General features: G+C 48.0%; 2 protein-coding genes across 2 annotated transcripts in view; both read right to left on the bottom strand.

Annotated features, from left to right (window-relative positions):
• LOC149349102 (prolactin-releasing peptide receptor-like) overlaps positions 1–1,996 on the bottom strand; it is a 77,865-nt gene extending 75,869 nt beyond the window's left edge. Inside the window, exon 1 of the mRNA XM_089575404.1 lies at positions 1,845–1,996. Within this exon, the coding sequence (XP_089431530.1) occupies positions 1,845–1,996 (152 nt within the window). The remainder of the gene's footprint in view (positions 1–1,844) is intronic.
• Positions 1–15,980, bottom strand: part of LOC149349101 (prolactin-releasing peptide receptor-like) — a 178,131-nt gene that overhangs the window by 137,748 nt on the left and 24,403 nt on the right. The window lies entirely within an intron of this gene.

Genomic DNA, 15,980 nt, shown 5'->3' with positions numbered 1-15,980 from the left:
CCGTGGAAGAGAGAGAGAAAAGTGCACAACTTTGTGGTCACTTAATTCTTCCAAGACGTGGATCTCTGAGAGCTCAGGATGGGCTGTTAAGGCGAGGTCCAGGATATGCTTACCGCGAGTGGGCTCGTGAACAATTTGGGTGAGCTGGTGATATTGAAGTAAGTGAAGGAAGTTAATGTTCTCCTGTCGGTAACTATCGGAGTCAACAGTTAGCGTCGTCCAGTTAATCGCAGGAAAGTTAGTCACCTGCTAAAAATAGGAGCCAATTCGGGTGCTTTAAAGAGATCTGCTCGATAGCGCCGTTTAACAGTTCAATGAATTCAGGTTTCGTTTAACAGTTCAATGAATTCAGGTTGGCTACTTGGTGGTTTATAACAGGCGCCTATAATGCAAAGTATATGGCCAAGTTGAACGGAAACCCACACTATTTCTAAGGGAGAGTCGATAGGGAAATAGGGATATAGGTGATAGGCCGATAGGGATATAGGTGAAACAAAGGACTTCAAGGAGAACGAAGTCCTAAACCAAAATGTAACTAACGCCATTGCCGAGCATGTGCAAGAAACCGGCCACGAAGTTAACTGGGATGAAGTAGTGATATTGACAACAGAATAGAAAAATACATCAGCACAGCAGAATCTTGAGTCCCTTATCATATAGACATCGTCTAACACACTAAACAGGAACGGCGGAACTCTGCATCTTATCTAAGCTAAATCATTAAAAACGCTGCCGGGTGCTACAAAAGAACGGATCCGTGCGCTGCTTGCTTCATAGTGAACAGGAAAGCCGCAGTGCCCCGGAAACGCCAAAATTTTCCCTCTTTATTGACGTTGGCCTAGTATTTTGGCCAATGCAAGTATCACAGTCGAATCAGTGAACTGGACTACCACGCCATACTTGATGAAGAGACAACCTTCGAGTAACGTCGCGTACGTGGTGAGGCAGGTGAGCTGAAGTGGGAAGTCCTCAGTAATAACCATTTTCCTGTAATCATTGCGACAATGGTTCTTCCAACTGGAGAGGGCCATGCAGCCAGCTTGCATTTTCTTCGTATTCTCTAGCAGCATTTCCTACTAACACACAGGGCGGGTAATTATGGCGGCGAGAGAAGCATGCTGCATGGACGCGGTCGTAGGAAGCCACGATGACTGCGAAGTATGCGTGCCACTTTTATCAGTCGGTTTTGTGGGCCTTTTTTTTGTAGTTTTTTGTATTGCGCGAAAAACTGGAATAAAGAAATAAAATGAAATGCCAAATAGTCGCTTTCAAGTACGTATGGCCTCGTGGCTGTGCATTGCCGGCACGTTACCATGCTCTTCAGTGATCCCGGCTTTCTGTTTCCACAGCCATTGTCTGTTCCGTGAAAAAATGGCGACAATTTCTTCAGGTTTCGTTACCGTGCAATAGTACGGCAAAAGGACCTCACCGCCGATGACGTCATCGATAAGAGCCCCTTGCTTAATGACCCTAAGCGCTGGGGAAGCCTACGATCACCCGTCAACGCGTGATATGCGCTGTTGTGCCAAAATGCGAACATGGGCGGACACTGTTTTAGAGCCAAATACCTTCCATTTCTATCGAACTAGGATCGCGCAGGAGCACCTTAGAAATAGTACAAGGCATGAGCTCTGGACTGGAGAGTCCCGAGCGTTTAAGATTGCATCCACAGAGTGCCACTGCCACTGATGCAAGCTACGCTTTGTGGAGTGCAGTACCGTGCAACCGGCCTATGCAGCCAATTTCCAGCACTTGGCTGCGTAGGCGCCCAAGCATATGCAGCACTTGGCTGATGTTGGGCCGACTGTAGCTGGGGCGGCTGCGAAGATTGGAAGAGGGCTCACCAGGGGGCTGCCGTGGACGAAGATCCCTGGGGCAGAGAGTAGTAGGCGGCCACGAACGCTGCTAGCATGACCAGCGCAAAGTAGAGGACAATGCAAAGCATCAGATCACAGTAGCTAGGCTCCAGGCAGCTCTTTCTTGCCGAACCACCCATCGTCATCTTCCTTGTCCTTGCATCGATGGGGGCCTTGTAGACTTAAGAACAAGAAATCTCGCAATCAAAATATGTTCCACGGTATTTAGCACAGACTGATATACATTAGAACCGAGGCTAACCTGTGTAATACGTAACGGTACTACTTGGTCTCCCACAGTACCAGCGTCGGCTGCTATGTTGCTCCTTTAGGCGCTGACCTTGACGGCAGCGCGATATTATTATTAATCCGTGTGGTTGTATATCAAAGTCACATAAGAATCGAAGCACTTTCAAGTGTGAAATATGGGAGAAGTTGATTTGATTTAGGTACAAGAATTCCTTCAAGGAATTTTTACACGAAACGTGGAAGAGATGACTAATTTAAGACATTGAAGCGATGGTCTGTACACCGCGCAGTGATCTTGGAACGATGCATTTCAGTTTAAACTTGAACGAAACAAGCAACAATAATTGGATCACCGCATCGAATGTGATATATATTTCACCATCATCATCAACGTGAATAAGCCTACTGTAGGACAAAGGCTTCTCCCATACACGGAAGCCCTCCAAACGTTAACTATATTTTTCGACAATGAACTTTGGACTGCAGGATGTCTGACAGGTTAATGGAAGCACATTGAGGTCATCATAATCCCCGAGCCCAATAAACCGCCCTCTATCGCGGCTCTCAGACCAATGTTCCTTATGCGCGGGGAAATGCTATGAAAACGTCCTGCATTATCGCCGCCAGGACTACATCGAGGAACAACAGCTCTTCACACCATACATGCTTGGCTTTCGGCCAAGCCTCTCTGCCACAGATGCTTTCCCTGTACTGAAATATGATGTCCGTGAGCGCATCCCCCAGGGAGGGGAACATCTACTTCTCACTCTGGACGTTAAAGGCGCATTCAACAACATATCCCATGACGCTATACTGGAGGGCCTCAACTCTATGAATTCTGGCCCCGAATCTTTGAATAAATCACTGTTTACTTATCGAACTGCACAGCCACCATCGGCATCGGCTGCACACGTTCACCACCAATCACCACACCAAACAAAGGTACCCCACAAGGGGCAGTCGTGTCCCCACTCCTTTTCAACGTCACCATACCCACTCAGGTACACAAACATTCGACACTCCCTCACATGGGCTACACATTTTATGCTGATGACATTGCCATCTGGAAGCTTAGCCGACAAGGAGGGCGCTCTGCAATGCTCCATGCATATAGCCAAAGCCTTTGTCGCCTCAACTGGCATACAATGTGCCCCAGAGAAACTGGAAGTCATCCGTATTCTAGAAGTATGTGGAGGCTAGTTGGTAAGGCATTCTGAAGACATAAAACTACGCAGGAGTATACGCATCCGTATCCATGGCTGCAACTATGTATCACCGGGACGCATTGACATCCAGATTCATAGCAACCCCATCACGGAACGCCCATTAATACGCGTCCTTGACCTTTGGTTTCAACAAGATGGGTGCCCTACACATGCCATTATTGCACATCGAACCACTGCCCTCAACATCGTCCGCATGATATGACAGATTGCGTTCATCGAAACCGGATGCGTGAATAGTACCCACTACGCCGTAGCCTAGTAACAACCCTCCCTATAAAACAATTCATTAGGGCCTGCTCTACCACCACCTAACTCACGGAAACTTAAACAAGGTGAACGTTCTCCTACACGCCTTCTACTAGACTGCCCTGGACATATTCATATGACACGTGTCCCCAACCTTGGTATTCTGTTCCCTTTCGAAGGGATACAGGAGCCTGTCCTCACCACTCAACGTAGTCGCATCCTTACTACTAACGTAGGCAGAACCATTCTGACATGAACGCTGACATATCCACCTTGATCCCTTCCCACGCCACATGCGCCACGAACTGCAGGCTACCTGACGTCAGGCCAGCGTCCTCTACCTCCGAAAACAGTACGTAATGATACGACGCTGGCTTATGTGAACACGGTCTCCCAGCCACAGACCTCAACATATGATTTACGGCGGTCGACCACTCTTTCTGCCCCTACCTTGCAGCATAATTTCACGACTCTGACCCGGAAGCGGCGCACGCTACTGCCATCGCACTCACCATCAAATCACAAGACAATAAAAAGCGCAGTTCGCGCATTATCACCGACTCGCAGGCTGCATATCGGGTTTTCACGAATGGTCGAGCTCCCAAATTTGCCCTCCGATTCTGGGCGCCACCCTCCATTAAGGCCTTGTTCTCACATGGGCAACCGGTCACGAAGGCCTAGAAGGTAATGCCAAGGCTGAGAACCCACCTATTGATTATACCAATGGAGCGGGTACACGCAGTCCAGACAAGTACCCCCTTTTCGACCCACTACTCTATGCGCCTTGAGACCTTACGGCTGAATCGACGAATATACCCGCCTCCTCACAAACACTCTACTTTGCAGCCTACATGGTCCGCCGAATCCAAACTTTTACTATCCCAAACCTACACATGCATCGCCTCCACCCAACGTTATAAGTGAATGCATGGCATGGTATTACGCCACGCCTGCCTTTATTAATTCCACATGAAAATGCACCCATAAACCACACAATCCTTTTGGGAATACTTCAGCAGAAGTACCTTGGTTTGGGCTAGCTGTTGAAAATTTTTAGAAAAACTAGCACAAAAAAAGCCAAGGAAGACACAGATGTAGACGAGACGGGCGCTAACTTGCGACTTGATTTTAGAATAAGCCACCACGTCTAATATATAGGAGCCGATCACCACTAGAAGTCCATGGTATATTCTTTTTAGTTTTATTAGTAGGTAGTTTAGGTAGTTATACCTGTTTGGTGCGGCCTAATGTGTGTTAGCTTTTACTGCCCTTGCCATGCTGTCTCTTCATATCTGTATAACCGATATCCAATAAAAGGGCTAAGTAGGGCTGGTTGGCTCATGTTGGACGAAACGACGAAACAACGCTGGCAAATGGGACGATAGAACAGAAGAAACAGACACAAGCGCTGTATTATCCACCATATAATTTATTGCGAAAAAAGGAGGCAAGATATAGTAGCAGGAAAAGCCAAAGCAACAGAGGGGGGAAAAATACGACGCAATCAAGATCGTGACATACATCCGTGAGATATCAAAACCTTCACTGTTTAAGAAAGGCGAGCTCTATAGGAATAGAGACACCGGCGGCTGGCTGACGCAGTGTCGCCAAATTGATGTATGTGAAAAGCCCCTGGCGTTAGAAGCGAGTTCTTTATATTTGGACAAGATGGTGGTCTGGTCTAAAAATGCCTCACTGTCTTTCCAATCGGTGCAATTACTAACTATGTTATTTTGGCAGCAATGAGTTTCTAAGTAGTAAATTTCACAGGTTCCCTATCTTCCTTCCTTCCTCGCACCAGAGGTGCCCCGCCAGAGACGGGTGGTTTAACTCGAAGACTGAAGCGTGATCTTCGCACCAGGGGTGCCCGTCAGAGACGGTCTTGTAATGAGTAGAGATGCAGGGATAAAGGGAATACTTATGTACAGTTTATGTACAGCAATTTACAATAGATACACAACAAAATGGTGGAACTGGCTAACACTAGGGGAGGCCCCTACTCGGCATAGCCGAAGATGCATAGCATCTCACCTTAGCGCAGAACCCCGCTTCCGGCTCCGGGGCCCGGTTTTAAAGCCCTAAAGGCCCGGCCCACATTTGGTAGCGTCCAATCTTGTTGCACTCTTAACATGATTGGCTCTTCAAGGGCATGGCCAGCCCTCCGGCTCCTACAAGGTAAGCCACCCTCTCTACCACAAAATAAAAATGAAAAAACACAAATACACATTCGTGCCAGCACGTGCGCGAATCGGTACCGCGGGGCGGGGGGACACCCCTACTTCCCGGCGCGTTCGCGAGCTGCCGCGTTCCAAGAAAGGAGACGCTTCGCTTTGAGCGCCCCCAACCGCGTTCCGATGACCCCGGGTACACTACCGATCCCTTACACGCCCTTCCCAAGATTCTACAAAGGGCCCAAGTGGCACTTTTAGAATTATAACAAAGAAGGGATCGGTGTCGGTCACGAAACCACCCTGTGGGTGACATACCGCACCTACACAAGCACTGGCACCAACAAAACCAAAAGCAAAATAATGCACACGGGCACCAACATAACATTACGCAAAATTCTTAGGGGCACCAAGAAAACATAACCAAAATGCACACTCCAATACACACAGTGGCATGCCTGCCGTGCGCCGTAATACGACGTCCAAGTTGGTGGGTTGCACCCAATTCACCACCTCCAAGTACACACTCGTCCTCGCGAATGGGCACACATGCACACAGACACTCGCAACCGGAGCGTTCATTGGCACTCATATTGGGTCCGTAAGCGGCCACGTGAGCCTCCTTAGTCGCACCGCGCGTCCCTGTGTGCGTTAGAGCCAACACGTGTCTCGATCGACACGATTAACGCCCAATGGCCGCTACGCTCATTAGACTGGAGCCACAGCGGGGCAAGAACTCAACAGCTGGTGTCCTCCAGGATCAAACACGTCCCGGTTCTCGATGGGCCCAAACCCCTGATCACACAACGCACCTAAGGGCACGCTCTCTCCGGGGTACCAATACGAGACGCGTGCTACGTAAGGAGCATAGCCCCTGTCCAGTGTAATCATATCAGTGCGGCCGCTTCTTCCACACGGGATTTGGCGTACTGCAGAACGGAACTACTGCTCCACGCGCTGACTTTCAACGTGAAGGCCACGCACCTGCCTCCAGCTACTCTGCCTCGCTTGGAGCCATTTGTCCCGTTCCTGCACGGGCAAACACTGACGTTGCCGTTGCCTGCTTGATAGGCACTTGCCGGCTTCGTGGCATCGTTTAGCACCGAGGCTACATGAGCTCCCTCGCAGTCACTTGACCCGAATTTGCCTTGTGGCAAGTCGCCACGCATTTCATTTTCCTCGAAGGATCTGGTCGGACGCTCATCGGGTGCGTTCGACAATTGCGCGGCGCTCCGCCCGGAAGACGCAACAGGCCCACCTCCGTTCTCTGGCTCGGATGGAACGCTCCTGCCATCACTAACGCTACGAGGCACTTCCTGCCACCTGCCCGACACCGTCTGCCGTTGCGGCAACGTTAGACTTCCTCCTTTCACTCGCTCGCCGATCTGGCGTCTGTCTTCACTGACCGTTTCCTGCTGAACGAAATGCTCTTTTTCGTAGCTTGCTTGCGACTGCGTTTTTGGAATTGTCAGACTCAATTCCAGCGCTCCTGAACTCGCGTCCATGTCCCAGGTGTCATTTGGGGTAGAGCTAACCTGTGCAGCTGGATCGTCGGAGTGCGCGTTCACCGCCTCTAATACCGCGACGCTGCGTTTCGTCACGATACTTTCTTCAACTGCGATTCCAGCTCCGCAGAAATCTGGCTCACTTTTTACTTCTTCCTGGCTGTTTTCTTGACCTGTGCTTGACAGGCATATGCCTTTGCCTTCCAGCATTGGCGGCCTCTCCGCTCGGGACTCGGAGCAGTTCTCCCTGTCTAGTTGACTAGCTCTCCTAGACTCTTTGAGCTGAGCCAGCTCGAGCTCTAGCTGCTGGCGCCTTGCTTCTAACACCTGCAAATCCGGAGGTTTTTCCTCGCATAGCGGCGCCTTTCTTCCATTCACTTTTGCAAGCTCAGCCTGATAATAAGCTAAGCGCGCCTTCGCCAATTCCACTCGGTACCTCACATCGAGGGGGGGGGGGCGGCATTGATAACTCTCCATACCGCCGTCCGTATCCCTCAACTGTCCTACCGGCTCGAACACATGCACAGAGACGCTAACAATGGGACGAAGGAAACTCACAGTTTCGATGCGTCGATCCGCATTGCCAGCCCTCTGGTGTCGGAGTCTACCGCCATTTTCACCGGACGCTGCGATGAGCTGTCGCGCGCCGCTGGTCCTGTGCACGTTGTCGTCACTTGCTGTGACCCGCCGGTGACCGTCAAGTTCTCGACGCGCTGCTTTCCTTCACCGGACGCAGTCTCGCGTCGCTGGACTACTGCCGTGGTCCTTGCCGCTGTCTCTCCCTGCAGGTTCGTTCTCGAACGCTGACCTGTTGCCTTGTCGTGTTGCCTCGTCGACGCCTTTCTCCCTGCCTTCAGTCTTCTTCCTGCGCCGTCTTCCGATGGCCGCAGGATCCTGTCGACTGCGCCAGTAAATTTCAGAGGTTCTCTTTCCTCCTTCCTTCCTCGCACCAGAGGTGCCCCGCCAGAGACGGGTGGTTTAACTCGAAGTCTGAAGCGTGATCTTCGCACCAGGGGTGCCCCGTCAGAGACGGTCTTGTAATGAGTAGAGATGCAGGGATAAAGGGAATACTTATGTACAGTTTATACAGCAATTTACAATAGATACACAACTAGCTAACACTAGGGGAGGCCCCTACTCGGCGTAGCCGAAGATGCATAGCATCTGACTTTAGCCCAGAACCCCGCTTCCGGCTCCGGGGCCCGGTTTTAAAGCCCTAAAGGCCGGGCCCACATTTGGTAGCGTCCAATCTTGTTGCACTCTTAACATGATTGGCTCTTCAAGGGCATGGCCAGCCCTCCGGCTTCTACAAGGTAAGCCACCCTCTCTACCACAAAATAAAAAAAAAACACAAATACACATTCGTGCCAGCACGTGCGCGAATCGGTACCGCGGGGCGGGGGGACACCCCTACTTCCCGGCGCGTTCGCGAGCGGCCGCGTTCCAAGAAAGGAGACGCTTCGCTTTGAGCGCCCCCCGCCGCGTTCCGATGACCCCGAGTACACCACCGATCCCTTACATATGTCTTTCGCGTAGTCGCGCATTGACGCACCGCCCGGTCTCCCCGATGTAAAATCGGCCGCATGCCAGTGGAGCCTTATAAACAACGCCACAACAGCACTTGACAAATTTCTTTTGGTGTTTCTTTGACACGCCTTCTTTAAAACTGGTTCACTCTCTTGCACAGAGAACTGCCATTTCCATGTCATTGTGTCTGAAGGAGGAACGTGGCAGCGCGAGGCAGCGGCCTTCCTGTAGAAGTACCTGCCGTACCTAGACGTTGAAGACCCTTTCAAAATAAGAAAGCCTGAGACAGTGTCAGAGCTTCTGCAATATGAGTGTCCAACCGATGTGAGCGCGTCTTCGGCACAAGTTAAGGGCATGTATTATTCCCTGCCGGAAAGCACTGTGACCGCAGGAATAAGCAATTGCATTGATCGTCACGGAGTCACGATGTTCCAGAACCCTTGTGGTATGAATGTTAGCATGTTTCTAGAAATAATCAGCTTTTATTTACTGTCCACGTTCGTTAACGTAGGCAACATGCTTTTCATCCAAAAACAAGGTGTTTGCACTGGATGCAGCCGGACTCCATTTTTTTATTGACTTGTTCTTAGGCTCATGCGATAGACAACTTCAAGCCGTTTGACGAAGGCTCTGCTGTTAACGTTTATTTAGTTATTTAGTTTATTGCACAGGTGTTATTAGTTTTAGCTTAGTTTATTGCAAAGGTGACGCGCAACAAACTGTTGCTGAGATTCTTGACGTGTTATTTTTTGTTTTGTACCTTCACCGCCCGTAGGCGTTAAAGCAGGGGGACACTTTCACATTCAGGGAGGCTGCAACGGTGTTTTGAGAATTCGAGGTTATTCAAGAATTCTAATCTATCAAGCTTCTACATAAACTATGCAAAGTATTTTTGCACTAGCATTTAAAATGGTGACAAAATCGTCGAATAAAACCGCGACGAGGCTTAGGTTTCTCCTCACTACGTTCGAGTAGTGCGAGGAAAATTGGCAGTGACGTCATTGTTGCCGAAATATCAGATGTCCGCTGCTTACGCCTGCATGCTGCTGTGCGTCGTTAGATTGCGCCAAACAATGCATTCTGAGCTTCACCTTCGATGGCTTTGGTTTTCTTCCATGAAATAACAATTTCTTCCGTGGAAACGTAGTGCCGTCATACGTGACGTCATTATCGGGGCCTCTGCCCGTCGCTGTGCACTTCAGAGAAGCCTGAACGCCGACGACGACCTTATTCGGCGATTACGCCACCATTTCAAATGCTAGCGCAAAACGATTTCGCAGGCTTTACCAGCACACTTCGCACATTCGGCAACCTTAAACTCATCAAATTCTAATACCGCTTCAGTTGCCCTTTAACGCGTCAAAAAAGCCTTCATTTGGTAGAACATTAACTATATGTGGCGGAAAAACGTATCATTCACGTACTGTCCTCACAAAAAAAAAAATGAATAGCGGAGTACGTCACTTTTAAAAGGAAATTCATAACGTTTTAAATTGTGGCGCCTTCACGTCGAAGCATAGAGCGGCGGCTTCAAATATTTTGACCCATCTATACCAGACGTGCAATAGAGAATGTGTAAAAATTTTAATTTCGCACTTGTTCGTCGAGTTTTAAGATCTGGCCACTGAAGATTGCTTTTGCTTTCGACATACTGAGCACCCTGTCATAATTTCCAAGTACAAAACCAACTGTCCCATTTTGAATTTTTTTCCAGTTTATCAATAAGTTCTTGAGCGCGTGGGTCCCAGTACAATGACTCATATTCGAGTACCGTGCAGACGCGAGTAAAATATAGCTGTTGTTTGAGATGCTTTAGAAGATGGTTGAAATTTCTTCTTAACAAACCTAATATTCCAGCACGTTTCTTCACGATGCAGTTAACATGCTTTGACCACCTGAGGTCAGCAGTAGTTCTGCTCTTTGTTCGAAGTCACCTGGTTTATACCGTATATAAGACGGGCAGGAGCGCTTCCTCGAAAGGTTGACGTGACCACATTTCTTAGTATTCAAAGTCATGTCCCAATTATTACACTACACAGCTATCTTATCTAAGTCATCATGGAGACTTTTGATTTCAAGTGAAGAAACTATAACATTAAAAATCACACAGTCTTCTGCGTGATTTATAGTTTAGTACTATGTGAGTTCAGTACTAAACTCAGTAATTTACAACTGACCGCAGAGTTTTCTACTGACAACAAACTACGGTTTTTAGTACTCAAGTAAAACTTGTAGCTGGTTGAGTTGGTGGATAGTCTCTGATAAAAGTTAGCGCAACACAAAAACAATCACGAGAAAGGAAGACAGGACGACGCGCTACTGACAACTGAATTCTTTATTGAAAGACACAGAATATATGCGGTCATCGTCACGCCACCTATAAGCTGCAGTAAACTTCAGAAGTCGGTAAAAGATAATAAAACGATAAAAGAAACCCTTTAACACGTGGTTAGTTAAAAGCCATAAGAGCAGCTGGTGGTTCTTTGAAAGTAAAAAAGAAAAACAAAAAAACGAAAAGGTGTGAAGTCTTGTATGGGGTCAAAATAACAATGTTTGAATGGAATCCGAAAGGATGAAAGTGATATGAAAAAAGTCAGAATACATGACACACCATCTAACATATGAAAATTGAATTCAAGCACTGAACACAACAGACCACAGCAGAAAAAAGGCGAATACCTGTACATTCGTTTGTTACTCATGCAGATCTTTGTAAAACCCTTCTTCAGCCTTATATAGAAAGATCGACGCATGACTGACACAATTCAGGCCTTTTTTCTCATTCAAAAATGATTCTTTCAGTTCACAGGCAACACGTTCAGGCCCCCTACCTACAACGGTTTCCTCAAGGATGGGCCTGCACAAGCCCCCACCGCAGCCCTCGCAATGAAGTGGCAAGTTAGAACCTTTTCCGGTCGCCATCGACCGTTCATGCTCTCTTAACCTTTTATTTAAACAGCGCCCCGTCTGGCCAATGTACACCGTACCACATGTGAGGGGTATCTGATAAACTGCCCCCTCTATGCAATCTACATACCTATGCAAGTTTCACCTCTTCTCTGCATGCGAGGACAGAAAGTGGCCAGCTTACAGGAAGCCGGAAAAACTACAGTAACCTTGTACTTGGAAGTTACTTCAAGTTACAGGCTACTCGGTGCGAGTAGGGAACAACTGCTGGGCTTATTCTTTGATCTTCAAGACTGGACTGCTTGCTTTTTTTTTTGCTACTTACACTTCTAAGAAGGGACTCCGCTACACTTGCCAGGAGTGACGGAGGGAAGCCGGCATTTTTAAGCCTCACTATCTGCAGCTGGAAATGCGTTGGCATGTAATGGCTACAGGACTTCGCCATGGCTGTCTGCAGACTTGAGGTGGCAATGGCTCGCTGCACTGTCTTGGAGTGTGCTGATTCATAAGATAGAAACTCTTTTTAGACCCGAGGGCGGTACATCCAGCAAATATTGTGCCTGGCTATAGATAGAGAGTTCCAAGTCGAGATACTGCAATTTTTTATATTCCGGATGCTCTTTCGTGTATTCCAGCCCACTCCCGTTCTCGCTAAAAATTCGCAGACTCTCATTTACAGTGCTTAGAAACGACCCTGTGTCCAGTTTCCTGAGAATACCCAAAAAATCATCCACATAACAAAAACCTTCAATACTCTATCTGAATTCAGTTTGTCTTTAACACTCCGATCTATTGTCGCTAGAAAAATGTTGGTCAGAACAGGCGCAACGCAAGAGCCAATACATCCCCCTTGTTCTCTATGAATAATCTACTCCCGAACTGTACAACTGTAACATTAAGGCAAAACTCAAGCAACGACATAAAACTCTCGATAGAAACATCGGCGGCATTCTGAAAGGGCGTGACCCTGTTTTCCTCAATACATGCTGGAACAGCAATGAATAATTCTTTATGAGAAATCGAATAAAAAAGATCCTCTACATCAACAGAGCAGAAATACCCAACCAGCTTATTGGCTTGAAGAAATTCGATTATTTCCAAAGAGTTCTTTGTTGCGAATAAGTCACTCCCTGCAAGTTCGTTGAGATTCTTCAAAAGGTATTGGCTAACAAGCACTGCCAAGACCCCCTTTCGCTCACAGCGCAGCGAAACGGCACATCCTTTTTGTGTGTATTGGCCGTAAAAAAACATGCTAAGACTTTTTCCTTTGCACTCAACTGTGGACTTCGCTAACTTTTGCAGTTACGAGACTTTACAGAGGGCTACGGATCTTGACTTCATCTTGACAGGCTTAAGATTAGACGGCTTAAAGTTCTTCTCAACAGCACGACTGGCCTTTTCATTATATATCCCTGTTGGCACCGCCACAAATCTTCCCTCCTTGTCTGCTTGCAACAAACGTACGTACATCGTTCTCCTCGAAGTGCTTCACAACGGTGCTGAATGTACGGGTACTGGCTTTTTTTCTGCTGTGGTCTATGGTGTTCAGTGCTTGAATTCAATTTCCATTTGTTAAATGGTGTGAAATGTATTCTGTCTTTTATATTATCACTTTCGTCCTTCGGATTCCATTCAAACATGTTAATTTGGGCCTATACAATGCGTAACATCGTTTCGTTTTTTTTTATTTTTATTTTTGCTTTTAAAGAATCATCAGCTGCTCTTATCGCTTTTATCTCACCTCGTGTTAAGGTTCCTTTGATCGCTTTTGATCGTTTACCGACTTCTGACGTTTACTGCAGCTGATAGGTGGCGTGACGACGACCTTATATATTCTGTGTGTGTTTCAATAAAGAATTCAGTTGTCAGTAGCGTGTCGTCCTGTCTTCTTTCCTCGTGATTGTTCTTGTGTTACCCTAACTTCTATCATAAGGTTTTTAGATCTGTAACTTGTGCTACCGGATGTCCATGTATATTGGATGTACTCCCCGCGCTCCCGGAAGATCCTTCTGCCCTTCCAGTCGGCCCACTCTACAATAGTTGAGCACGGGATAGCAAAAACTGGTATGATAGTCGCTCTGTATAGGTCTTGCGTACATAAAACCCAAGACAGCTTTGATGCGCTGGTCACCAGGCTTACCACTGCAGGCTAGCCGATGAAGACATTATCGAGCGTAACACAGTCAATAGTAGCTAAAAGGAGGGTTCAGACGGTTGCGCGCAAATTATAAGAATATCGCATGCGTACCTTACGTTCGCAAAGTATCGCACCGCCTGAAAAAGACTGAGCAAAGCCGGCGTGAAGCTCCTTTTTTGCGCCGGGAATAAGTTGGGAAGGCTGTGCAAGAGAGTGGACTAATTTTAAAGAAGGCGTGTCAAAGAAACACCAAAAGAAATTTGTCAAGTGCTGTTGTGCCGTTGTTTAAAAGGTTCTACTGTCATGCGGCCGATTTTACATCGGGGAGACCGGGCGGTGCGTCAATGCGCGACTACGCGAAAGACATAGAAACTCATTGCTGCCAAAATAACATAGTAATTGCACCGATTGGAAAGACAGTGAGGCATTTTTAGACCAGACCACCATCTTGTCCAAATATAAAGATTGCACAGGACGCTAAAAATTGCACGGGACGCTTAAACTCCGCCGTAATGGCTCGACGGGATAGCATAGTGGGTCAATTCCTATAGGTGCAGAAGGCAATTCTCTATATTGATAGATCCCCGGGAGCCCTCATACCACTCCGTGTTCAGTGGTGCAGCGGCTAAGCGATGCTCCACTGCCCTGCGATGGCAGGTGTTCCCAGCGGTGGGCCTTGTGGAGCCCAGGTTGCTCGTTCCGAGGGACCGATTCAACTGCCACCTGCCCCAGCGGGCAGGTTGTGATGACTGCGCAAGGTCACTTGACCTAGGTGGCCCATCTGCCTACCGAGTTGCTCTACCACCTGCCGGAGTAATTCTCGGGATTTTTCGGTCGCAACGCATACGCCGGATTTTCTGGGTAACGGGGCCTTTAGCAGTATCGCGCGTTAATATTCGAGGGCGCCTGTTTCGCACCTGGTATCTCAAGCCACGGCACCATTACACATACAAGGAAAATGGAACTAGCATTTCAAATTCCTTGCCATAATGTTGCACCCAGGCCTAAAAAGAAAAGTGCAGTTGAGTGGATCACTGCGAAATTGCTCTCCAGCACGTACTTTTGCCTGATTTCGCAAACGAGGCTCATCAAAGAAAAATGTGCAAGTACTAAAAAAGAAACGCCCTTTGTTTTAGCGGACATTGTTAATGAATGCTTACTGGAAGCCTGTCTCCCCCGCTTCTGTTGATCGCTTCTTCTCCTGTATCGTTGTCAAGTTTGCACATCATAATCCTACCCGAGCTTTGCAGCCCTAAATAGAGAGATGCATTTTTTTTTACCGCAGCAGTGATCTCTGAAGGGGGCGCGTAAATCGAGAGCCGGTACAAAAGGCAACGGACAAATGGTCAGCATTCACTTATGCACTCGTGCACGTTCGCAGCTTTGCACTTGAGTGAAGGGAAAGCGTTTAAAACTGAAATTTTTGTGTGAAATGGCGTTCCTTGCATTTATGTGTTAAGAACGCGCGCCATTTGAGGAGAGCCGGTTGTTTACTTACACTGAAGCAGAAACAGAAAGGTGAGCACTGTGGCTACCTCAAAAATTGCGCATGGTAAAGTGTAGACCGAAAGCAATCTTCCGGAATTTGGGGCAACTGCATAGAGTAGCGCTTTGCAATTCATGTGTATTTCAGATGTTTTCCTGCAGCGCCCGAATTAGTAGTGAAACGATGCGCACACTTTCTCTCCTGCCTCAGAAAAGCTGAGTGGGCCCTCCGTGCACTCAAGCGATGCGCACAGTTTTGTTTACTCGTCACGGTTGGGGAAATCTCGGAAAGTTTTCCTGGAGTACATCGCGCTGTTTGCAATTGCATTCTGGCAGTGTCCCGTCTGCCGGGACTAGTCCTGGTGTGTCCTTTCAATTCTGAGTGGCATTACCCCTTACGGTGCGTGGTTGAAGCCTCCCCAGCCAAACGGGCCTCTTATTCTTCGGCTACTCTGTCGAGACTAGCGTCTTGAATAAACAGCGATCATTTAGCGCGTTCGCAGCAACTTACTCATCTACCAAGATCGTCGCTGTGCAACAGCATGGACAGTGGAGGCGCCTCTTCGCGCGCCTGAAGCGACCCCTCTAAAGATTGCCGAAAGGCGGCAACAGAGAAAGCGACTTACGCTGTGGGTAGTGCCCAGATGGTCGTCCATGCCCCCGTGTCGGCGGCA

The sequence above is a fragment of the Amblyomma mixtum genome, chromosome 3, assembly GCF_055824585.1.
Source record: "Amblyomma mixtum isolate Tamu chromosome 3, ASM5582458v1, whole genome shotgun sequence".
NCBI lineage: Eukaryota > Metazoa > Arthropoda > Arachnida > Ixodida > Ixodidae > Amblyomma > Amblyomma mixtum.
The sequence above is the reverse complement of the archived record's forward strand: the minus strand, read 5'-3'. Positions and strand labels throughout refer to the sequence as shown.